General features: G+C 38.2%; 1 protein-coding gene across 5 annotated transcripts in view; it reads left to right on the top strand.

Moving 5' to 3' along the window:
- UBE2E2 (ubiquitin conjugating enzyme E2 E2) overlaps nt 1-24,179 on the top strand; it is a 73,261-nt gene extending 49,082 nt beyond the window's left edge. For 4 of the 5 annotated variants that reach the window (XM_083378622.1, XM_083378621.1, XM_083378623.1 and 1 more), the window contains 3 exons: nt 16,028-16,160; nt 17,038-17,185; nt 20,758-24,179. In XM_083378622.1, coding sequence (XP_083234748.1) covers nt 16,028-16,160; nt 17,038-17,185; nt 20,758-20,855 — 379 coding nt within the window. In that variant the 3' untranslated portion in view covers nt 20,856-24,179. The remainder of the gene's footprint in view (nt 1-16,027; nt 16,161-17,037; nt 17,186-20,757) is intronic. The other variant, XM_083378620.1, reaches the window with a different exon arrangement.
- Nucleotides 24,180-25,302: the final 1,123 nt, after the last annotated feature.

The following is a 25,302-nucleotide window of genomic DNA, read 5'->3' as shown; positions in this document are numbered from 1 at the left end:
GGGACATAATTAAATATGTAGAGCTGAGAAGCTACTGTAGAATATTTTAGTGTAGAATATTTACTAACATTGTTTGCATAATGGCAAGCATATTTTTTTCATTAAATGATAAAAATTATTCATACAGTTCTCTTGCATCACATAGCAAGATCATTGCAGGGCTAGGTCATGGTCTCATTGATTACAGTGCAAAGGAGGAGGAGGAGGAACTGGGACCACCCGATGGGGATGGAATGTTTAGAGAGGCCAGTGGCTGAGGATGATGCTATCCCAGGCCACTCAGGCATTGGGGAAGGTGGTTGACCAGTCAGAGAGCCTCTTGCCCTCCTAGACACGGGAAAATCGGCTGCAGATGGGCAGTGGTGCTGAGAGGCAGCAGATCTCCTCTGATGAGGAACAGCTGCCTCCCCCACTGATCTAAGGGCACAGCTCAAAGGAGGGCTGTGAGGCTGCTTGCAAGAAGGTCACCCTGTCCCTCCTCACAAGGAACACCTGGCATGGGTTGACTTAAGAAGAAGCCAGGGGAGTCTGTCTTTGTCAGGAACAATTGTTTGCTTTGGCTTATTCTCCCCCAACTTTGTAAAAACTCAGCCTTGACTCTTGTTTCTGCCTATGCTTTGCCTTTGCCTTGTGGAATTGCCTGACCTTATGAAATTGCCTTGCCCTTTGGACCTTGACTCTGGACCTTGCCCTGTGACCTTACACCTTCTGTTTAGACTTTCTCTCTGCCTTTGCAAATTGGTTTTGGTTGTTTACTGGCTTTTGTTTGTGGGACTGAGGGTGGCTACCTTCAGGGAAGTCTGGGGTGGAACCTTACCGGCTGTTGTAGGGCTGTTTGTTGTGGCAGTTAACAGAATAATAAAGGACTCTATCGATGCCCTCCTCTGACTAAGCAACCTGGGTCATAACTGCTATTTCAGAATGTTAATAATAATTTACCAAACATATATGCTACACGACTCTCAATATGCTACCTGACTTTCTGCATGACTGCAACAATCAAACAAAGAAATTACAATTTTTTTTTCTAAAAAAATGGCAAGTGCAATGAAGTGAGGGATTTCACTGTTCCTTGCTAAAGGACTATGTAAAGAAACCTCACAGTTCTTCAGTCATACCATACTCGGAAAAAATTGTCACAGAACCTTCCTCTTTATATTTTTGTTGTTTATGCTGAGAGGAGGAGGTGGTGGTTGTTTTTAACTAAATACTATAGCAGTTGTTTTATAATTTGGTCTGTAGCTCTCCAGTATTGTGATAACAGGGAAATCCTGCAATACTAATGAAAGAGAAGTGTCACACTTTAATTTTGCTCAATGATAAGCATAATACAAAACAAAAAAAGACAGGCAAAAACAAAAGGCAGTAACAGAATAGGGCAAGCATTTTTAAAAAATAAAATACAAATAAGAATAAAATAAAAGAATACCAGATCCATGTGATCTCTTAAATAATCTTTGGATATAAATATAGTATGAAAAAATGATTTATTATTAAGCATAAGATAAAAGAATTAATAATAATAATAATAATAATAATAATAATAATAATAATAATAATAATAATAATAATAAAAGAACTAAAACTAATAGTAGTAGTAATAATATTGAATAAAGGGTAGGAAAATTTTCAGTATGTTTTTCCATGCTCCAGCAGATTGACTGTAATTTTAATTGCTGCTCAAGAGTTTAGCCATGTTGTATATGATGAATGATTTCCTGACAGACAAAAAAAATCCACAACCAGTCTTCATGACCTAAATGGCATGGTAGCTTGGGGAAAATGAGAGTTTGACAACTTCTTGATAACAGGGGCAGTATAGCAGGACATCTGCAGTAAGGACAAATTCTTTGACACTTAAGGATTTTAGCAAATCTCCAATTAAGTGTAGAAGGTGGGAGCATGTCATGCCTACTCTGAAAAAGGCTCTTCATTGGGCAAGAGAAATTAGAATCATTAACTACCTGCCCGATTCTCATTTTTAGTACTTTATAAAATTTATGACGTGTGCTGAAATGCAGCCAAGCTAATTCGTTATTCAGCATTTATAACCATTTTACTAATGGTTCTTTTAGCTTGTATATAATCCAAGATTGCATTAAACTACAGCTAGGAAGCTTAAATAAAGACTGATTAAAGTAAAACCCAAGATAACAGCCCTGGTTAACTCTATTTATCTTAATATCAATCTAAAGTTGATATGAGGTTGATAAAAACAACATATGATGCTTATCTGTTATTATAGCTGTATTGTTCAATAAAATGATGTAACTCAAGCTATCCAAGAAAATATAAACTACCCAGAGAAGTGCATGTAAGATTCATAAAGAAAACAACATGAGATGAAATATTGAGAAAAGTTTGAGAGGAACCATTACAACATAAGAGTAAAGAAATTGTGGTCTTAAAGCAGATACCTAAAAGAGTAAGAGATACTCGAAGACAATATTATTTTTTAACCACAAAGCTGATTGTAAAAGGCATAAATTTTAGATGGTTAATGCCAGATGGGAATTTAATCAATTGGAATAATACAAGGTACCGATTCGATTCAATCTGGAAAGCAGAGGACTTCGATGAAAGAAACAGCATTTCTAGATGAAGGAGCGCAATATCAACAAGAGGAGAGAAAAGAACAGAAACAAATGGAAGAGCAACTTAAGCATCTACACAACCAGAACAGAAAGAGAAATCTGAGCAAGAGAGTGAAGGAATGGCCAGAAAACAGTAGATCACGAGATCCACTAGACCTAAATATAAATAACTAAAATGGAGAAAGAAAATTTTTCAATGAATATAAATGGATTAAATTCCCCATCAAAAAGAAGCATTTTTTAGGAAACTACAGAAATTAAATATGGGCATAATTTGCTTGCAAGAGACACATATAAAAAAACAATATTATAAGCTGTTGGAGTACCCCAAAATTGGGAAACTTTATCATGCATCAGTGCAACAAAAGAAAAGAGGCATTGCTGTATATATTAGAGACAATAGATTCTAAAATGATTTATTCAGATGGAGAAAGAATTGTGATGGTAGAAATATATTTACATTAAAAACAAATATTGTTAGTAAAATATATGCGCCAAATAACAACCAGGAAGAATTCTATCAAAATCTTCACAGAAAAATAACAGAACTGGAGTACCAAAACATTTGTTTAGTACGAGACTTTTAATGTGATTGTAGATTTGACAATAGACTATAAAAACAGTAAAATAGAAAAAACTGGAAGAAGACTACCTAAGACACTGGAAAAATGAAGGACTACCATCAGATGAAGAAATAATTTTAAAAAATACTATATATAAAATATATTATTGCAAGTAAGCATTTTATTTAAAAGGAATAAGAAATAGTATGTGAAAGGTATAAAATTGTTTAGAAAGAGACAATCCAAATAAAATATAGCATAGGGGAAAAAATCAATATGAGAAATGGAGTTTTCAGAAAGAATTTCAGAGCTAAATTTTACCAAACGTGACTTTGTTAAGAAAGACAGTAGGAAGCAATCACTCAGAAGTACAACTCAGCAAATAGGATTTTTTTTAAAAAAAAATGTACACTTAAATCATCTATTCTCAGGCATCACTCAAAGCTAGTCATATTTTCTTAAGTGCTGATCCATTAGGACACTTAGACTCCTCTCAAAATTACTATTGTTTAGCCAGATACCATTTTTTCTATATCTGCCCAGGGGAAGGAAAGGAGAAAAGAGTAAGAAATAGAATGTCAAAGGTATAAAAGGCATAATATAAAGGAAAAGAAAATGTAGCTAAAAGTGATTTAAGCCAACACTTACATTCAAACTATCTTTGCTTCCATCAAATCCATAATTTTATTTCATTTTATTATTTCAACTTTCCACTTTTTTCAGGATGTTATCAACTTCGTGCTTGGTTACCTTCTCAACCCATTTATTCTCTGCTTTGTGATGCAGTCCTCATTATGTTTTCTCTGTATATTTTCTACTTTCATGCTGCTCACTTGCATTTATATTTAGTCTATGGCAGGTTCAGGGTTGGTTAGTATTTGGGCTGGAGACTTTCAAGGAATATCAAGGTTGTATGCTAAACTGGGAAGTTGAAAGCTGTATACTATAGGAAAAAAACTGCACAATGTGTCCATGAAGTCATCAAAAATTACCATCTACTCAATGGAGACTATACTATAAAAGTTTTACATCCTTTAAAAATATATAAATGGCTACAGTAATTGTACTCCTTGTCCATTATTGAAGTGTGATAAATACAACATTTCTTAGTTTAATAAAATAATAATTTTGTGCTTAATTTAGTGCCTGTTGAGCTTTCTCAGACAAGTTGTAATTTATAATCATTTCATTTATTTACTATTATAAAATTTTGTTTTATGCTACTTTTTAGTTGTATTCCTCAGAGTAACATTTTTAATTGTAGATACTTTGATATTTTTGAATCAATGGAGGAGGGGGAAGCACAATGGAGATCAATCTGTTCCAATCACATTAAAAAAACCACAGGAATCTAAGGAACATATTGGTAAGAGGAACTGATTGGTTCTATCTCCTGTAAATTACCTCTTCCTATTTCATCTAGTTTCAAAGTCCAGTGATGTAGAAGAGTTCACTCAACAGGAAGAAGAAATGTTTGATCATAATAGGCAAGCTGATGAAGCCAGTGCTACTTCAGCCCAAGGTATGGAAAGGAAAGTTAATGAAGGTTCTTTATGGCAGGCCATCAGTAATAGTTTAAATAAACTATTACTTTGACTAGAACTGTCAAAGACTGAACTACTTGTTATGCAGAACAGACAAGATTATCTCATCTGTTATCATGCATCCTAAATAATCTTGAACAGCATGTATGTACTTTGTCAATTACTGTAGGACTTGTATAGCTTGATGGAGTGTTTCCTGCAAGATATGCTGCAATATCATCCCTATAGATACCAGGACAACAAACCAGTTTATGATGACATGCCCACTCCTAGCTTCTTGAAAAAGATGGACTATTCTTTCAGTGGAAATCAAAGAGAAGAAGAAAAAGGAGTAGGATGGAAAATACAAACATTGAGAGTGCCTTATTTCCCAGAACCATGAAAACCAGAAGGCGGAGTTTCCAACCTCTAGGAAGGGGATAACAACCACAACTAGGAGTTTCACAACAAAGCATGGATATTTTCTGTAATACAAACAATAATATAAACCATAAGATTTGGTATAACCAGCCTTTTGACAGAAAATAATAGACAGAAAGTTGCATTTACCACTAAGGATATTTTATTCCATCCATTACCTATTAGCCTTAGTTTCAGATGACATATGTGAACAGGCTACCAGGAATATAAGCATCCAAGAGGTATTTTTTTTTGGGGGGGGGAAGTCTTGTATCAAAAACTGTTTCACGTTCTCATGAGAGTTCTGCCTATAATAAAGATCTTTAATCTCAGGTCAACTTTTTTAAAAAAACAAGATGACTTCAAATCTCAGGATGAAACTCAGATTAACCTTATCAGGAACACTAGAAAACCTATCTTTTCAAGTACCTTCCCAATTACCAAGACAAAAAGAACATTTGTGCAGAAGTGCTGAAAGTTCTATAAATGACATAATTGATCAGCTACAAGATCAGATACCTAACCTCCTTTGGTCAGAGAATGAGCAGACATCTACCATGAAAGCTGGACTATGTGTTCTTAATCTTCCCAAGTTTTATACCAAAATTATGAGCCCTTTACATCCACAAACAGAGATGAAACAATTTAGGAACAAGGCTGAAGAGGTTTCCAAAATTAAAATCACAACTCCACAGATAGTAAAGATTCTGGAAGGTACCGATACAAATAAACTTTTATTAAGTATAATGATCCTCTCACAAATCAGATTTTAAAAACACTTCCCAGATGCATAGCTGCAGGAGAAATGAAGCCTTACATGTTCCACAGCTATCCAAGAAACCCAGCTCCGATGGAAACAGGAAGAAAACAAGCTGAAATCCAGTATATGTCAAAGACCTATAATTCACCAGACAACCATAGTTCAGCAGTATCTCTCTTGCTTGACCCTGTTAAGGAGAATGATGCAAATTCAAATCACCATAAGACAGATGAACCTTCTACTTCAACAGAAAGATCAGAATGTTTGGTATATAATTATTCAAAGAAATGCTATAAATATTTTATTTCACTATTGAAGTCACATCAATCACAGGAGTTAAGTGACTTTCAATTCAACACATTTAAGAGGAAAAGAGTCAAATATCCAGAGTCCCATACTGCTAATTGTTTAGAAAGGGACAATCCAAGAAAATACAGGGAAGGAAAAAGAATAGTAGAGGATCAGGGTTTCCAAAAAAAACAAAATTAGCACTAAATTTTTACCAAACATGATCTTGTTAAGAAAGGCAATAGGAAACAACCACCCAGAAGTACAATTCAGCAAATAGAAATACTTTTTTTAAAAAAATACTTTTAAATCATCTATTCTCAAACACTCAAAAGCTGCCATAAGAAACCAACAGAAAAAGCTGATATTAGGACTTCCATTTTTTGCGCCGTGGCACATGGCTGCAGAATTGTGAAACTCCGCATCCTGCGGCTGTTTTCGTCCTGCCAGGAGACCCTAAACGGGTCTGAAGTCTCCCTGGAGAGGCAGCAAAGGAAGAGGAGCACCCCACTGATCATGGAACAGTGGCAGTCATTCCATTTTGATCCAGGGGAAGCCCTCTGACTCCACAGAAGAAAGGCTAGTCACATGCCAACGTCTAGCCCAAGCTATCTGCAGCTGAAATCCAAGAGCACTAGCCAGAACAACGGTGAACAGCGTGCTTGGAATTGGTGAGAGTATTTGATCTTCTCCTTTATTTTGCAACTAAGACCCTGGGAAAGATCCCCAAAGAAAGAAAACCTCCTAAAGTGAGGAGAGGGGAGTACATTCCCATTCCCCCATAGATGGAAGCGACGAATTAACCTTTAAAGAGGAAAGAAACATATTGCAATTACATTCAAAATACTACGGTCTGATCAACTTTAGAAACTAAAACAAATTGCTAAGATTATATTCCAAAGGATTTTGATGAAATTATATATAAAAAAGAAAAATAAGAATAATTTCTTGTCTGAAAGAACTAGAAAACAGATATTTGCTGACATCTAGGGGACAATTAGAACATAGCACATTAAAGACAATGCCCAGAAACAAAGAAAAATCTGTTCCCATGAAACCTTTAAGAAGATAGTTGCCAGGGAACAAAGAAGAGATTGTACACCGGGCCAGCTATAAGATTGGAAAGTATCTGAAGGAAAAGAAATACCTTGATTGTGGTCTAAATTTATGAACTGTTTACAGAAAAAGAAAAACTTTGATCTATGACTAATCTTTGAGAGGGAAGTTACAGGAAGGATTTAAGGTGGCTAAACATACTGAATTGCAATTCTGACTGGTTGACAATTGACTCCTGAAAGGAAGAATTGTTATAAAACATTGATTTTACTGAAACCTTGACAATTGAAAATACAGTGGATTATAAAAATTATATATAAAGACAAGAACTATACAAAATTGGACTGTTTGGATTTTGAGTTTTGGCCGGCTTGACAAGGCTAACTACTGAGACTATAGCACTATGACAGATTACTCGAAAGTAGGAGACAACATAGATATGACATATTTATCAAAAAAATATAGAAAACCATACTTAATATCTATTCCTGAAGAACTCAGCCTGAAAGATCAAAGACCTCTAGAGGCAATATTCTAAGATAAGACAAAAAAGGGATGCGGTGGCTCAGTGGGTTAGGGCGCTGAGCTTGTCGATCAGAAGATCGGCAGTTTGGCGGGTCGAATCCCGAGTGCCGCGTAGCAGAGTGAGCACCTGTTACTCGTCCCAGCTTCTGCCAACCTAGCAGTTCGAAAGCACGTAAAAATGCAAGTAGAAAAATAGGGATCACTCCGGTGGGAAGGTAACAGCGTTCCATGCGCCTTTGGCGTCTAGTCATGCCAGCCACATGACCACAGAGACGTCCTTGGACAAGCGCTGGCTCTTCAGCTTTGAAATGGAGATGAGCACCGGCCCCTAGAGTCGGAAACCACTAGCACACATGTGCGGGGGAACCTTTACCTTTTAAGATAAGACAAATTTCCAAGAGGAAATTTATGCAGTGCTACGACAGATACAAATAACAATAGCTTTAAACGATGTGACAACTTTGATAACATAAATGAATATACTTCCAACTTAAATTTACGATAAAAAAACACCCAAAGAATGATGGTAAAGAATGAACAAACAAATCAGATAATAGAATGTAAACTAGAAAAAAAATGACTTAATTGGCAAAGCCCCAAATGAAGGGAATTATAACTTAACACAAACAAGAAAAAACTTACAAGATTTGGATACAACAATAAATATGGAAAAGACCTTATGCATTAGAACGTCAAAATAAACCTGAGAATAAAGAAGATTTAACAAAATGGACGGTGCTAGGAGAATCACTGTTTGGGAGACAAAAAGCATACATCTTACTATGTGTCCTCTACTTCTAACAACAACTTCAAAAATACAAGACCTGTTTGACAAGTTAAAAATATTAATTTGGAAAACTATTTGGCAAAGGAAGAAAGCTAGAGACGGACTTAACAGACTTGATCTGCCCTACCAGATGGAATATTATACGAGCAAACACTTGTTTGAATATGGCTAAATAAACAAATAATTTTGGCTATAAAGGGGCTTTAAGATAAGTGGGATAAGAAATATAAGTAATATAGTATTTTTGATAAGATAGAAAATGTAAAAATACTGGGATAATGTGAATGAAGGAAAAGTTTGAATTTTAAAGATAAATTAAGTTTGAAAAGACTTAGGATTAAGGAATGATTGAAATATTGAGGGGGAAAGGATTAGGGTTAGGGTTAGATATTAATTACCAAGAAAATTATGATTGATAAGAACTGTTTGAATATTAAGGAGAAATTGAGCTTAAACAAGATTTATGAAAATAAGATACATAGTAAATCAATAAGATGACTTTTACAAAAATAATATAAGTTGATAAGAAAAAAATATTATATATGGACGCTATTGTTGGTATAAATATAGAACAAGATGTTTATTTTAATCATTTGTTGTTGTTAGCTGTGAAGTCGTGTCCGACCCATCGCGACCCTATGGACAACATTCCTCCAGGCCTTCCTGTCCTCTACCATCATCTGGAGTCCATTTAAGCTCACGCCTACTGCTTCAGTGACTCCATCCAGCCACCTCATTCTCTGTCGTCCCCTTCTTCTATTGCCCTCGATCTTTCCCAGCATTAGGCTCTTCTCCAGTGAGTCCTTCCTTCTCATTAGGTGGCCAAAGTATTTGAGTTTTAGCTTCAGGATCTGGCCTTCTAAAGAGCAGTCAGGATTGATCTCCTCTAGGACTGACCTGTTTGATCGCCTTGCAGTCCAAGGGACTCACAGGAGTCTTCTCCAGCACCAGAGTTCAAAGGCCTCAATTCTTTGGCGCTCAGCCTTTCTTATGGTCCAACTTTCACTGCCATACATTGCAACTGGGAAGACCATAGCCTTGACTATACGCACTTTTGTTGACAGGGTGATGTCTCTGCTTTTTAGTGTGCTGTCTAGATTTGCCATGGCTTTCCTCCCCAGGAGCAAGCGTCTTTTAATTTCTTGGCTACAGTTCCCATCTGCAGTGATCTTGGAGCCCAGGAAAATAAAGTCTGTCACTACCTCCATTTCTTCCCCATCTATTTGCCAGGAATTGAGGGGGCCAGATGCCATGATCTTGGTTTTCTTAATGTTAAGTTTCAACCCAACTTCTGCACTCTCCTTCTTCACCCGCAACAAGAGGCTCTTTAGTTCTTCTTCACTTTCTGCCATTAGAGTGGTATCATCTGCGTATCTTAGGTTGTTGATATTTCTTCTGGCAATCTTAATTCCAACTTTTGATTCATCTAGCCCTGCCTTTCTCATGATGTGCTCTGCATATAAGTTAAATAGGCAGGGCGACAGTATACAGCCTTGCCGGACTCCTTTCCCAATTTTGAACCAATCGGTGGTTCCGTGTCCAGTTCTCACTGTTGCTTCTTGACCCGCATATAGGTTTCTTAAGAGACAAATAAAATGGTCTGGTACTCCCATCTCTTTAAGAACTTGCCACAGTTTGTTATGATCCACACAATCAAAGGCTTTAGCAATGAAGCAGAAGTAGATGTTTTTCTGGAACTCCCTAGCTTTCTCCATGATCCAGCGTATGTTGGCAATTTGATCTCTAGTTCCTCTGCCTCTTCGAAATCCTGCCTGTACTTCTGGTAGTTCTCGATCCACATACTGCTGAAGTCTAACTTGTAGGATTTTAAGCATGACTTTACTAGCATGTGAAATGAGTGCAATGGTGCGATAGTTTGAACATTCTTTGGCACTGCCTTTCTTTGGAATTGGAATGTAAACTGATCTTTTCCAATCCTGTGGCCACTGTTGAGTTTTCCAAATTTGCTGGCAAATTGAGTGTAGCACTTTTACTGCATTGTCTTTTAAGATTTTGAATAGCTCAGCTGGAATACTGTCACCTCCACTAGCTTTGTTGTTGCTCAGCTTTTCTAAGGCCCACTTCACTTCACATTCTAGGATGTCTGGCTCGAGGTCAGTGACCACCTCATTGTGATTATCTGGGACATTAAGCTCATTCTTGTATAGTTCTTCTGTGTAATTTTTCCACCTCATCTTAATCTCTTCTGCCTCTGTTAGGTCCCTGCCATTTTGGTCCTTTATCATGCCCATTTTTGCATTAAACGTTCCCTTCATCTCTCCAATTTTCTTGAAAAGATCTCTGGTCCTTCCTATTCTATTGTTTTCTTCTATTTCTTTGCACTGTTCATTTAAGAAGGCATTCTTATCTCTTCTAGCTATTCTCTGGAATTCTGCATTCAATTGGGCATATCTATGTTTTTCTCCCTTGCCTTTCGCTTCCCTCCTTTCCTCAGCTATTTGCAAAGCTTCCTCAGACAGCCATTTTGCTTTCTTGCATTTCTTTTTCTTTGGGATGGTTTTGGTTGCTACCTGTTGTACAATGTCGCGAACCTTAATCATTTATATATGGAAAATATCAAATATCAAAAATTATATTTGTTTAATGTTGGAGACTACTACTGGGAGAAGAGAAGATCAAGGAAATATACTATTAATTGATATATTAATTATGGAAATATAAAAATTAATTATTGTTGATTGTTAATTAACTATTATTGATTGTATATTTTTCCTAAAAAAAATTATGAACCAAGACAACACACTGTACACCAGGCACTAAGGTTGTTGTTGTAAAAATCAATAAAACGTTTACAAAAAAAAGAAAAAGCTGATATTAAAAACTGACAGTGTCAAGGAAATGGAAAAAGAACATTTTTGAACACTGCAGCTGGAAGAGAAACACTGCAGAATATTGTAGCTGTTCCAGACAAAAGGCAAAAGGCACTGTAAGGACTACTTCCAAAGTAAAGGCATGAGAAGTGATCAGAAATAATCTTTTTTGCACTGTGAAATAATAGTGCTCAGATCATATATACTTGCTTTCAGGTTGTCTTTAAGAGGGCTGGAAAGGGAGAAAAGTGAGAGTGGCTTTTCAAGTTAATATGTCCAATTGGAAATGGTATAATTCCATGGTTATTTATTTATTTGTTTGTTTTTATAAACCGCCCTTCTCCCGAGGGACTCGGGGCGGTGTACAGAGTAAGGTAGGCAACATAATGAACAGTACTGAAAAACAATAAACAAAACAAAACAAACTGGGACCTGAGCAATTTTATCCAGAAGATATTGACCGAATTCCTCGGCTCAGCCCTGCAAGGGTTCCTCCCTCACCTCTTGGTTCAGTAGGGAGCGAGTCACCCTGAACAAGGCAGCCGGGCAATTATCTGTGGACGCGATGAGGGTGGAAAAGTAGTTGGATTTTGCCACCCTTATCGCAGCGAGATAAGACCTGGTGAGGATTCTTAATCGCAATCGGTCGGATTCGGATCGACTGGATCTCCAACGGCTCTCTAGGCACCGTCTCCGACGCTCCATCTCCCGGAGCTCCGCAGTGAACCATGGGGCTCGCTGGGATCTGCGCCGGGTCAGAGGCCGCATGGGTACAACTCGGTCCAGAGCCTCCGTGGCTGCCTTTTCCCAGGCTTCCACTAAGGCATCCGCCGAGCTGTGAGCAGGGAGTGCATGTGCGTCCCCAAGCGCTGCCTGGAACCTATCAGGGTCCATTAGGCGCCTAGGGCGGTACCATCTGGTTGGCACCGTGCACCCACGGCGGGGAGTGGCAAAGGGGAAGTCTAGCCGTAGAAGGTGATGATCGGTCCATGACAGGGGCGTAACAGTCATGGCACCCCCACCGATATCATCACGCCACCGTCCAGACAAGAACACCAAGTCTGGGTTGTGGCCTCCCTCATGAGTCGGTCCAGAAATTATTTGCGACAGGTCCATGGCCACCATGGAAGCCATGAACTCCCGAGCCAGCTCGGACGATCCTCCCAGGGACGGTAGGTTAAAGTCGCCCAAGACCATGAGTTTTGGGAATTCAACCACCAACCCTGAGAGGACATCGAGTAGCTCGGGCAGGGCTGCCGCTGCACGATTAGGTGGTAGGTACGCCAGCAGCAGGCCCAGCTGCGCCCCCGGGCCATATCTCAGAAGGAGAGACTCACACCCGATCATCTGAGGGACGGTGGTCTCTCGCGGGCTAAGGGACTCCCTGATGATAACTGCCACTCCCCCGCCCCTCCCATGGGTCCGAGGCTGGTGCAGCACCTGGAAACCTGGCGGACAGAGGTCAACCAGGGGGACACCACCCTCTGGGCCCAGCCGGGTTTCCGTGATGCAAGCCAGGTCCGCGTGCTCGCTCTCCACTAGGTCACGAACGAGGTGAGCCTTGTTAGATACGGACCTGGCATTCAGGTAGACCAGCCTTAGCATAGGAGGCTGCACACCTTCGCTCCCGGGTCCTCCAGGGAAGTACAGAGGGTCGGAGCGTCTCACCACTTGCACAGAGCGGAGATGACACTCCCGGTGACGATACGGCCCTCTGTTTGTGCACCTTCTGCCGTTCCCCACCATCCTGGGAATAGGTTGTTCGTCAGTTCGCCACTGGGTTTTGTCGGCGACTGGTCCTCGTTTTTCACCATCTGGAATGGTCGTAGGCCTGGCCTGCGATATGGTAGCTGGAAGGCCTGCCTTTCCCGAGCAACCATAGTCTTTTTCCGCCCCCCTCCCTAACCCGACAAAAAACTTGAGTAGAAACTTAACCAGGGGCCTCTTGTTGGTCTTGTGATGCAGGCCCCTGACCCTGCCTGGCCATCTCTCAGAGGCCCAATGGTCGGGCCCGTCATCGAGGTTCGATGTATTGAAGGCAGGATGAACCCAGGAGAGGGGGGAACTCCTGAGGGCGAGTAGATCTATGCTAGAATATTAAAGAAGCATAGGAAGCATTGGGAAGGCGGTCCCCTGGGTGGAGCATTGGAAGGAGGGTCGAGTCGGGTAGGTGGATATCTGGACCGTCATCCAACCACTGCCACTTGGCTGGGTGAACCCCAGAAGCAGGCCACTCCCCATCCGCTCACGATGGGTTGTGACTCTGCTTCTGGGGGTGGTCCAGGACCCACTCTGGGTGAAGCATATCCCATAGAGCTCTCACCTCTATGGGGCTGCAGGTGTATACATCAGTAAGCTAATATGTCAAGTACTTCATATTGCTATTATGTAAGTGTTCTGCACATTTACATGTTGAGTTAAAATTATATTTTTAAGCAGTAAAAGCCCAATTTTGCAGCGTGATTTTTAATTGTTAATTTTCTTCTTTGAATAATACAACACAGCTATAGCTGCTACAAAGGTAAATGAAAACTGGATAAATTAAGTAAATTTCCAGTTAGTGACTTGATGTCAGCATTGAGAGTTGCAATTGAGCAATAATTCTTTCACTGCTTCATTTATCTAATGCACCAGTTTTTCTACTTCCAAATAAAAAAAGTCATATTTTCTTAAGTTCTCACCCACTGGGACATCTAGACCCATCTCAAAGTTATAACTGCTTGATAGATATCATCTATTCTATGGTGAAAGAATAGCATCTGCTTTAGAAGCTCTCTCTAAGCCTTTCTTAATTCAATTTTTAACAAACTTTTTTGCTTTTTATTTCATCCCATTTTGTTCTATGTTTCTTTCATATTTCACTTTCCTACTGGAGACCTGCAATTTTATTATTTTTACTAAAGACTGGTATTTTTTGTCATAACTGCCATGGTGAAAAGGAAGAAGAGGCAGAGTCCACATTCTGCCTCTCAGGCTTCACTTAAACCTACCAAACAGCTCAACGTTGATGGATTCCTAAAAAACAAACAGCCACTTACATTAAGTAACCAAACCTCTCCCACATTTCTTGTTAGCTTCTCAAATAGATGCAACCCCTGGAATGAGATTTACAAGCGGAAATAAAGAATTCCCAACTCTTAGATTTTTCTATCCCAGAAGAAGCTTCCTCTTCTCAAATTGCAGCCATTTGTCCAAGGCTTATACAACAAGGTGATGAGGACTTTAAAAAAAACAAAAATGTTAATGATTTTATAACTGGACAATATGTATTGATGGCACAAATGGTATTGTCAAGTTTCAAATGCTTGACTACTGTTAACAACAAAATGAACTCTAAAAGAGTCTTTCATTATGACTAAACACAGACATCCAAACCTTGCTACTGAGCTAGCTAAAATAAATTCATGCAGAGGCAACTGTAAGCAATGATGGTGAAAAGGTAGATTCTAATTTGGAACCTAAAGGAACAAGGCTAAGAGATCAAAATAACCTAGAGAGGAGCATGCAAAGCAAGTCTCTCCGTAAGATGTACTGGATCAAAGGCTTGCAAATCGTAATAGTTACTTAACTCAAATCACTCTACAAATGCAAACAATAGAGGAAAATGGGAATCCAGAAATGCAGCCATATTCTCTCTGAGACAGCTTTTACACCGTGAAAGGTAATTGGTTGATTTGAAAAAGATTGAATGATTCCCATCCAGGAGAGACTTTAAACATATCCTTCTTTCTTTCAAACATCCCATTACTGCCAGCAGGCTGTTCAAAATGAATCCTTTCTCTCACAAGCTTCCCATTACTCTGTGTTTCATACAGAGGGAGTCAGTTCATTAATGACTCAACTTGGGGGAAAAGGTGCTTCTACCTTAAATTTAATAATGTAGATAATAATAAACAATAAAATTAAAAAGTAACTTTAAGGATGCTCTACCTCTACTGTCTTGGGAAGTGTCAGCCTGAATAAAACCTCCCACAAGTCAATCTCTGAAGAAGTGTTGGAGATAAACTTAATTAACTCATTCAGTACCCTGCCAGATGGGTATTATAAAAAGGCAAGCAACTTGAGGGATCCAGATGTCCCTCAAGATACTGGCAGAAGAACCATTCAATGGACCTTGATAAGACTTCCCAAAATATTCCTAACAAGATAGATACGTATGCCCCAATCCAGCTCCTGGGTCCACTAACTTTCTAAAGTTATTTCAAAAGATGGGTTTTCTCCACCTTTCATTGACCTCCAAGGCAAGGGAATTTTTAAACGTAGTCCTAGTTATTATTAATCCCTAAATTGGATTATATCCCTAAAATGGTTGGCTAAGAATAAAACTATTTTTCAACCTAAAAAATATCTGGCACTGAATACAATATGAAATTTTGATAACAAAGATGCCCTGGGTATACTATTATGGAATAATAGTAAAGCCTTTATCTGTACTGTTCATGTGCTTCTTTTGCAATGTTATATTGTAGGAAACATAAAAATACTCTGGAAAAATACTGTGTTGTATTTTTAAAATCCAATATCATTCTGGGAACTTATATCTTGAAAGTTACTTTGAGCTAAGAAACAACAAATGAATTCAGACACATGGTAAATTAGAAATAAATTTAAGAAAGTCTTTTTTTCTGTTCTAATGAAAATCTTTTTCTAAGGAATTATTTGTTCTGCTTTGTATTATAGTGCTGGACCCAGGGGAGACAATATTTATGAATGGAGATCAACTATACTTGGACCTCCAGGTTCTGTGTATGAAGGAGGAGTTTTTTTCCTTGATATCACCTTCTCTCCAGACTATCCATTTAAACCACCAAAGGTAAGAGGGGAAAATAAAATTTACATGGTTGTCTAATCTGGTCACATCTAATTCCATAGAAATTATTGGATTTAAGTTAATTATAAATTACTTGCTTCATAAATTTCAACTAAACTAAAGCATTAGTAATTTAGCGTGGTCTCATACTTTTAATCAATACTTGTGACTGAAGTTACAAACTATACTAATGTAGTTTAGAGAAAATAACCTCAAGTTCCTTTTTTTAAAGAAACTAGACAATTCTCTCATTACAATTTCTAAAAACAAAAACATTTCTCACAATTTTGAGTCAGCAAGTATTATGATAAACGTGATGTTAATTTAAAAATTAAATAAATAAAATTGCTCCATGCTTCCTTTTTTGGCATTTTATAAACCTTAATGGAAGTTTTATACTTGATTTTTGTCCCAGATAAGGAACCATTTATCACACATATCTTCAAATTTTAGTTACTATTACAATAATTGATGGACTGCAATAGATACTAATTCCTTTCAGATTTTATATAATTATGCTTAAGTTCATCATCTGTCCCTCACATAGATTTGTTAGTTATTTGATAGAAGCATAGTTTGTCTTTATTTAGGTGCATTGACTTGCTGCCCTTCTCTCTCCCTCCCTCTCTCTCCCTGTCTCTTTCTCTCTCCCCCTCTCCCGTGTGTGTGTGTGTGTGTGTGTGTGTGTGCATATGTGCAACTTCAGCAAACCTTTCGGTTCCTTCCTTTTTTTCCACCCACATTGCTTTTTGTTCATTTTGTTCATATATTTTTGTTCATATATTTTCAATAATCAAAATTGGATAAATTTTGATTTTCCAAAGCTATCGCAGCCTACACACTGAAACTATATAAAATATAAAATATAACTCTTTTCCAGGTTACATTTCGGACAAGAATTTATCATTGTAATATTAACAGCCAAGGAGTGATTTGCTTGGACATTTTAAAAGATAACTGGAGCCCAGCATTAACAATATCCAAAGTCCTTCTTTCCATTTGTTCACTTCTTACAGACTGCAATCCTGGTAAGACAATTTTTTTTTATAAAATATGTTGTAATTTAGCTTTCTGCTGGCTGTAGGATTATTTTTGTTTCTATCTTTTAAAAGTGAAAGTAAACGTCTCTATCCTAATTGACCAAGAAATGCCATATTAAAATAACTCATGCTGTTTAGTTATATGAGTTAACAGAATGTTGTACTCCACTATTTAATATCCAAGAATATATTTTCATAAGTTAATAGTAGAAATAGCTAATCAAAAATAAATGCATAAGGTATTTGAAAAGTAGTTACTGTGGCATCAAAGGTGGGAATGAAAGTTCTATTTTGTATATAGATGTACATACAAAATAGGTTTGCATCATGACACTGTTTGCCATCTTGCCTGGTCTGAGTACATATCTGACTACACAAAGGTTAGATTATAACCTGGTTAAGATAACTGTGGCTGAGTTTGGTAGTAGCGGACTACCAACAGCAGTCTGACCTATGGTGGTCGGATCTATGAGAGCCAAGACCAAGATGAATAGGCTGACGTCAGAGAAAGTCAGAACAGATGGTTGGCAATCAGGGACTCTGTGACAGCAATGGCAGAGACAAAGGCCTGGCAGATCAGAAATATGCAGAATTTGGTGACTCCCAGGAGAGACTCTTCTAAAATTCCCCCAGGTAAAGAGAAGACCTGGAACAAGATGATGGCTATGCCAGACAAAGAGTAAGGACCCTGAAGTGGTTGAAAGGGGGTTCTTATGGTGAAAGCCTAGGAATGGCTAGTTTGTCTGTGGTTGATGTTAGGGGCCCTCCATGCAAAATAAGCCAGGTAGACCATTGGGAGAGTTTGCCATCCTTCCAGCTGACCAGTAAGAGGGACTAGCTTAAGAGGAAGGATACTGTGTGGCGTATGTGGAGAGGTGAAGCTTTGTTGGCACCAAGAGCCTGAGCTACAGTGCTGTGGGGCCTCCCTTCCTCATCTATCTCCTGAGGGAGTGTCTGAGAATGTGATTGTGAGTGGCTTAATGGTATGGCAAAGACCATAGCTTGAAAGGAGTGGGGTAAAGATGGGAGTGGGAAGATCATCTTGGGAGCTCTTGGGCAGGATAAATACATAAAGGTGGCAATAGAAATGGGTTGTTAAGGGAGACAGAGGACAGGCCAATGCTTAGACCCAGTGGCATGTTCCAGCCTCTGAACAGCATACCCTTGAAAGTCCTATGGTCCAAGTGTGATGGGTTGATGAGATTGACCAAAGTCAATTTGGTAGGTAATCTATGCCATGTAGGGTCCCTTCTCAGAGATGTTCCTGATTGGTTTAGGTTTGACATCAGCCGAGACCCCAGTGCAGGGGAGGTGGGTGATAGTAGTCAACTGATTATCTCTTTTGGCCTTCGGGACTTTGTTCCCCAAATCCCCAACGGCAAGACCCTTCTGAACTTAAGCTCATGCCATCAGTTGGGAATGTTCCTACTGTAGCAGCCTCCTTGCTGTGTAGCAACCTCCTTACTTGAGTTGTTGGAGGCCATTTCAGGGCTGATAGTGGAGTTCCTTGCTCTTAAAGTCCTGGGAGACTTTAATCTGCCATTCCTTGGTTTGGCGTCAAAGTGACTCAAGAGTTTTGTGCTATCCCACTCATATCCACATGCACACACACGTGTGTGTGCACACGCACACAGACACCACAGGTGTACGGAGTCTTTATTAAGGCTTCCAAGAGCCTGAATTGGTGTTCCTCAGCAATTACCTGTGCCGGCACCAACTCAACTCCAATGAATTCCACAGGCTACTCAAGTGAAGCCAACACTAGTCCTCAAAGCAAAGGCAAGTCCAGTTCACTAGGCCAAAGGAAATTCCCAAGACAAAGGCAAATTCACAGGCAAAGGCAAGGCAAAGGCAACAACTGAAGAGATACAATCTGAAGTTCAAGGCAAGAACACACAGCAAGGAAACGAACACGTTATTCGCATCGTCTCCATCTGTCTGCTGTGCTAAATAGCCAGCTTCTGGTGCAGCCCATCAAGAGGGGCAATGCTGCCTTCTCACAAGTCTTCTGGCTGACCTTCCTTCACTGCTCCTATCTTTTCTCTGCCCTACGTGTTCTTGGATCAGGTGCAGAAGCAGTTTCTCTTCCTCATCGCTGACTGGCTGCGGCTGCATGCTTTTCCCACCTGAAGCCTCAGGGCTGTCCTGCTGCAGCTGTGCTTCAAGTCAAATCACTCTCAGACGGCTACTTGGAGCCATTGACCAACTCCCCTCCTGAGGTGCCTGGAACTGATTCATCCTTCTCCAAGCTAACATCTGGAGAGGTATCTGGGGAAGTATCTGGGGGAGTCATCACAAGTTCATGGCTCCCATAGCAGCCTTGAGCCTATCCCAGATCATCTTGTGTCCAGCGCAGAACAGTGATCACATGCCATTTATGCAATATGACCTGGTGATGGATATCCTGGGGGCTTTGTTGCAGAGTCCTGCCAAAGTTCTGGTAAGATCCTGGAATAAAATGGTAGCTTGGGATAGAATCGTACCTATGCAGCTTCTCTTGACCCATTGCTCTGGTTCTCCCTGTGGTTCACAGAGGAGCTGCAGGTTCTGAAAAGAGATAGACATACCTAAATCAATGCTGGAGGAAAACAGGGATAGCTCCAACCAGACACAATTTAAAACTACTATTGGTGGTGGTGAGAATGGTGATACACCATTATTTGGCCACTTTTATTGTTTCTGCAGAGTGTTACCTGGAGGCTCTCTTCAGCATTACCTGGTTCCTCCCACCCTCCTCAGGTGACCATTTTCAGGGCCGCATAGACTAGGAATTTGTTCAATACTTGATGGACAAAGTCACTTGGATTTGTTCCCAGTTGGTGCAGATCTAGGTGAGATGCCTGGGGAAAGGTCTTTTTTGGTTATATGGGAACAATTCAATCCTGTTGGACCTGATGAAATGGACAAGGTCCTCAATGCAGTCAGTGCAACAATCTGTCAATTAAATACCTCTCCTGACTGGTAAAAGTCTCCAGGATCCTGACTACCAAGTGGGTTCAGGCAGTGATAAACTCTTTACTGCAGGAGGTTGTTCCCAGGCCTTTAAAGGAGGGCCTGGTTTGCTTCTTCCTCAAAAAACACGCTTGACCCTATCTGACAATTTTCATCCAGTTTCCCACCTTCCCTTTTTTTGGGAATCCAGCAGGGAAGTCGTGTTATGAGTTCTGTCATCTAGTCAGCCACGTTTGGCAGGCTGTTGGCAGTGAGCCTTTTCTGCTATGGTGTCAGCACTGTGAAATCTTTCCCCCTAAGGTGAGCTCAGCTTTATCACTGCTCATCTTTCAGAGGGACAGGTGAATAGCAAAGTGGCTCTGCTATTTTTAACGTTTCCCTTTATTATTCTGGTTTTAGTTTGGGGTTTTTTAGTATTTTTAATTTATTTATTAACTGTTTTAGCTCTAATGTATATTGCTCAGGGCCACTGTTTGTGAAATGGTGGAGGTATATAAATTGGTTTAATTAGTTAATTAATCAATCTTAAACTGAATTTGAATCTAGAATCAGAATTAGCAATTCACTTGAAACGTGGAAAGTAGTTGATTATATTATTTTCTTTGCAGCTGATCCCCTGGTTGGAAGTATTGCTACCCAATATATGACAAACAGAGTGGAGCATGACAGAATGGCCAGACAGTGGACCAAGAGATATGCAACATAGGAAACTGCTGAAGAACATGCTGGACCTGTACAAGCACATTCACTAAGTGCATCAGTAATCCTCCTGTTTAATTTCTATTGAATTTTGAAATATTTTGTGATAGGTTTGATTATACTTCCCCTTTCTCTTTTATTACTTTATTTTTCTGCTGCACTTGAAAAGTATATCTTTTTAATATAAATTTGGAATTTGGGTTACAGTGCAAGGAATATTGAATCTGTATTAATCTAGAAACCGGTCCCAATCTTTTTGGCTTGGAGAGGGGATAATTTCACACACATGTGCACTGCTTGCATAAATGCAGCTTTGCATGCTTATGTACTTGCCTGCCGCTTACATGGCCTGGTTCCCAACAGGCTACAGCCCAGCACCAAGCTTAGGGTCAGGGACCCCTGGAGTATAGCTTTGTCACAAAACTTTATATTAATGTACTTTTTCTTTTGTGTGTTTGACAAAAGCAGGCACACTCAGAACTATATTATTTCTACTTAAATGTAGTTTAGAAGATTTTTTTATGGAAGTCTTTAAGGGTCGGTGCATGTTACTGGGAACAAGTTTTTTTATCAAAAGCATAAAATCAAGAATCTCTGTGCTTTATTAAGGCTATGTTTTAACACAAAGCTACTGGGTTGAACCACAGATAAGTATGTTGATTTACATATTTAAAAAGTGGTTGTTAATTTCTTAGTGACCTGCCAAGTTTGATTACAGATTAATTGATACACACTTGTATTATTAAACCATTCAAATAAAAACACTGTGACTAATAATATGCAGTTCTTGTAAGAAAATACTATTACTCCTTGTAGAATAGCATAAATTAGTCTTGGATTTAACTAAAGAATTTTTCATTTGTTCTTTCTTCTAAGCTCATTTTTGAAAAAGAAAACTCCATTTGTAAACTCATAGTAGAAAATTCTATCATAAACAAATTCTTAAATGTATACTTTAGGATTGCTGATCATCTTTTTTTACAGTGTTGCTTAAAAATCTGCAAATCCCTTAGAATTTAATATTTCTGCATGAATAGATTCTTTCCTATAAAAGTCTAGCTGAAAACTAGATAAACTAGCGTTCACCTATCAGTTAAACAAATGAGTCAAAAACATTATACTTGCTCATTTATTGAGGAAAATAATCCAAAACTACATAGTTGTATGTGAACCTCTTGAATTATCAGTTCATTTGAAATGGAAATTAAGAGTCCAGGTATTTGTCAATGGGATGATAATCAGGCATGAATGCGGGACATTCTACTTTATTTAAAGAACAGAAATTTGAGTATTCACTGTCAAAGCCTGATCTTCACTGGGAGATGTAGGAGTATATGTGGCTCAAACAAAGGAGATTTGTGAGGATTAAAAATAATGGTGGGTATTGTCCAGGTGGGAAAAGGTTAAAAAAAATTCCAAAGAATTTCAACTGTGCCAGTCCACCATCAGATGGATCATGTACAAATGGAGGCCATTCAACACCATTATTACCCTGTCCAGGAATGGTCAACCAACCAAGCTTACAACAAGAGCAATACATGTAATGATCAGGGGATCTCAAAGAAACTCAGGAGAAGAAAATAAGAGGCTCTCTTGCACTGTCAAATGTCAATACCATCTGTAGAATACTAAAGTATAATATATTGTGTGATTTCAGGGTTGGAAGGTGAAAAATACTATCCTGCAAAAAAGAACATTGCTGCTTGTCTACAGTTTACAAAAAAACATGTGGATAAGCCAGAAGGCTATTAGAAAAATATTCTGTGGATGATGAAACCAAAATAGAATATGAATGAAAAGTTTGTTTCATGAAAGCCAATCTGTAGGAGAAGAAGAGGCAAAACCTGAGGTTGGGTGAAAAGAGGACTCAGTCTAGAATTGTTACATCTCCACAAAAGCTCTTAAGTTCAGCCCCCCTTGAATTTCGTTCAATCTTATTTAGCACCAATTTGTGCTGGTCATTTGACTAGACTTGACTAGTTTCTTGTGTATACCCTTCTATTCTTTGCACCCAATACAAACAGTTCATTCCTGCATAAGAGCTTTATGTCATATATGAAAAGAAGATGGTGGCTGTATCAAGGTTTGATCCTGCTTTCTTAACTCTGGACCAGGATGGCTTGCCATCATTAATGGTTCCATGAATTCTTAATTGTACATAAATTGTACAAGAAGTTGTCAGAGTTTTCATGCCAAATAAAGGAAAGTAACCGGTAAGATCATTTGATTTTGTCCATATACCTGTGCATACATTGAACAATCCAGGAAAGAGATACACATCTCCAAGAATTTACCTACTCCAAGTAGGTGAAATCGCATCTAAGTCAATGGCTTCCTAAGTGCAGACTGTTATATTATATCCTACAAGTCAAATATATGCTAAATTGTAGGTTAATTCAATAGTCATAAATCAACTATCCCAAATAGTGGGGTATGATTATTATAATATAATAAGTGGTGATTAAATTCTTCAATTACACCCTCCACCCTACTTCCAGGATAGTAACTGTGCTGAATAGCATTCAAATAGAAGAATGATGTAATGTTTAAATATTTTGCTTACATGTAGTAAACTATATTTAGGTTTTCTCTTTACCTTATGTTTTTAAAGCAACACTTTCCTTTATATGACCAGGTTGTGCTATGCAATTGTATAAAATATGACCTAAACCTTACCACTGTGTATTGTATAAATATATATGTGCTCAGAACTACCATCAAGCTACTTTTAGATGTACTGAACTAAAAGAAAATATTTTGCTCTTCCAAGACAGAGTATGTATTAGGATCTGGAAAACATATGTTCCTGTGCTAATATTCAAACTGACATTGTTTTCTGCAAATTGCCTCACCCAGAACTGCAATTGTGTAAATACTTATTTGGTAGCATACTTCATTGAACTCAGGAATTTCAATTTTCCCAAGTCAAAATGTATTACACAAACAGTAGAATTTCATATTAAGTAAGATTTTAGAAATTGTAAGAAGCATATGTGTTTGCTTATTAAAAAACAAATGTGATTGTTTAAATATATATTATATGTTTAAATCTTTTCTCTAAAACCTGATTTCAAAGAAATAAAATATTTTATTTGCAATTTTACATGCACAATGTTAGTTCTAAAATGCAAAGTATATTATTTAGGAGTATCTGTGCATATGAAATTTTGAATGATTTAATTTTTGTTTACTTCCTGATTTAAAATAGATCTGAGATCATTGTCATTTCACTACTGTAAATTATGCACTTTGGAATAGCATTAGGAAAGAATAATACACTTTTAAATAATTCGGCTGGATTAGTTCTCAGTATTTATACTTGCTTTTCAAAAAGCTATTCTTTATTTCTTATGTATTATTATAAACACAAACACATTTACAAATCAGGTTTTCACAATTCATCCCTGCACTTCCATTATTTGATGTGAAGATCAAAACGGATTATGTCAGCATTTAAAATAGCATCAATGCAATATGTTCAAGCTAGCACTAGGAGGCAGAGTTGTAAAAGAAACAATTATGGAAGCAATATGTTGCACCATTGCTATCTATTTCACCTTTGCAATAGCTGATAATAGTTATCCCATTACTAGACTCTGGGAAATATGAGACTCACAGTCGTGAAAACCATTGTAAGTGTAAGATTCGTATACCACTGAAATTCAGCCAGTCATTTCATACCAACAATTTTTATCCGAATCCAGGTAAACTTCTACAATGAACTGAGTGTTTTTATCAATTTTTCTGTCATTCCATCAGACCAATAATTTAGGATTTTAAAGCTTGATCTTCTAATTTCTAAGTAATATTCCAAGAGAGAAACAAGTCCATTTCTTTAAATCATATTGTGGTGATTGTAGTCCCCACATATTATCCCATGAGGCAAGTGGACTTCCTTGTTTTTCCTTGTCCAGTTGCCTCATGAAAAAGCATCTTTGGGATAACTATGACCTGGACGACTCCATAAACATTCCCCACATATTAATTCTAGATATTTGTGAGCTGAAGTTTGAAGCTAAGCAAAAGTTGCATGGATTCACTGTTATTATGACTTAATGTAAGTAATGATTTACTAAAAGTGCAAGTAGTCTTTTTCTGCTGTTCCATTATATGAAACTCTATGGACCCATAGTGCTGAAAGGGGCCAACTTCAGTATACACATTCAGTATGCACTTCAGTATACGCATAGGGATTTTTCAACATGTGTACTTTTTGCTATGCTTTTTCTAGTTAAACATTCACAAAATGGCAGACAGGCTTTTGTACATGGATAAAAAATGTTTTTTAAAGGTCTCATTACCTTTGCTGTCAATAGCATGAAGAGGGAATTGGAATTTCTTCATATAAGAAACACCACCTATACTCTTTGGTTAAATCCACTAACTTTACACAGCGGAACCAATTCTATTAAAATCTGTTGAAACCTATATGAGTCATTCAGCAGGAATGCATT

The sequence above is a fragment of the Vipera ursinii genome (genome assembly GCF_947247035.1).
Source record: "Vipera ursinii genome assembly, chromosome: Z".
Classification (NCBI taxonomy): domain Eukaryota; kingdom Metazoa; phylum Chordata; class Lepidosauria; order Squamata; family Viperidae; genus Vipera; species Vipera ursinii.
This window is presented reverse-complemented; position numbering and strand designations above follow the sequence as displayed.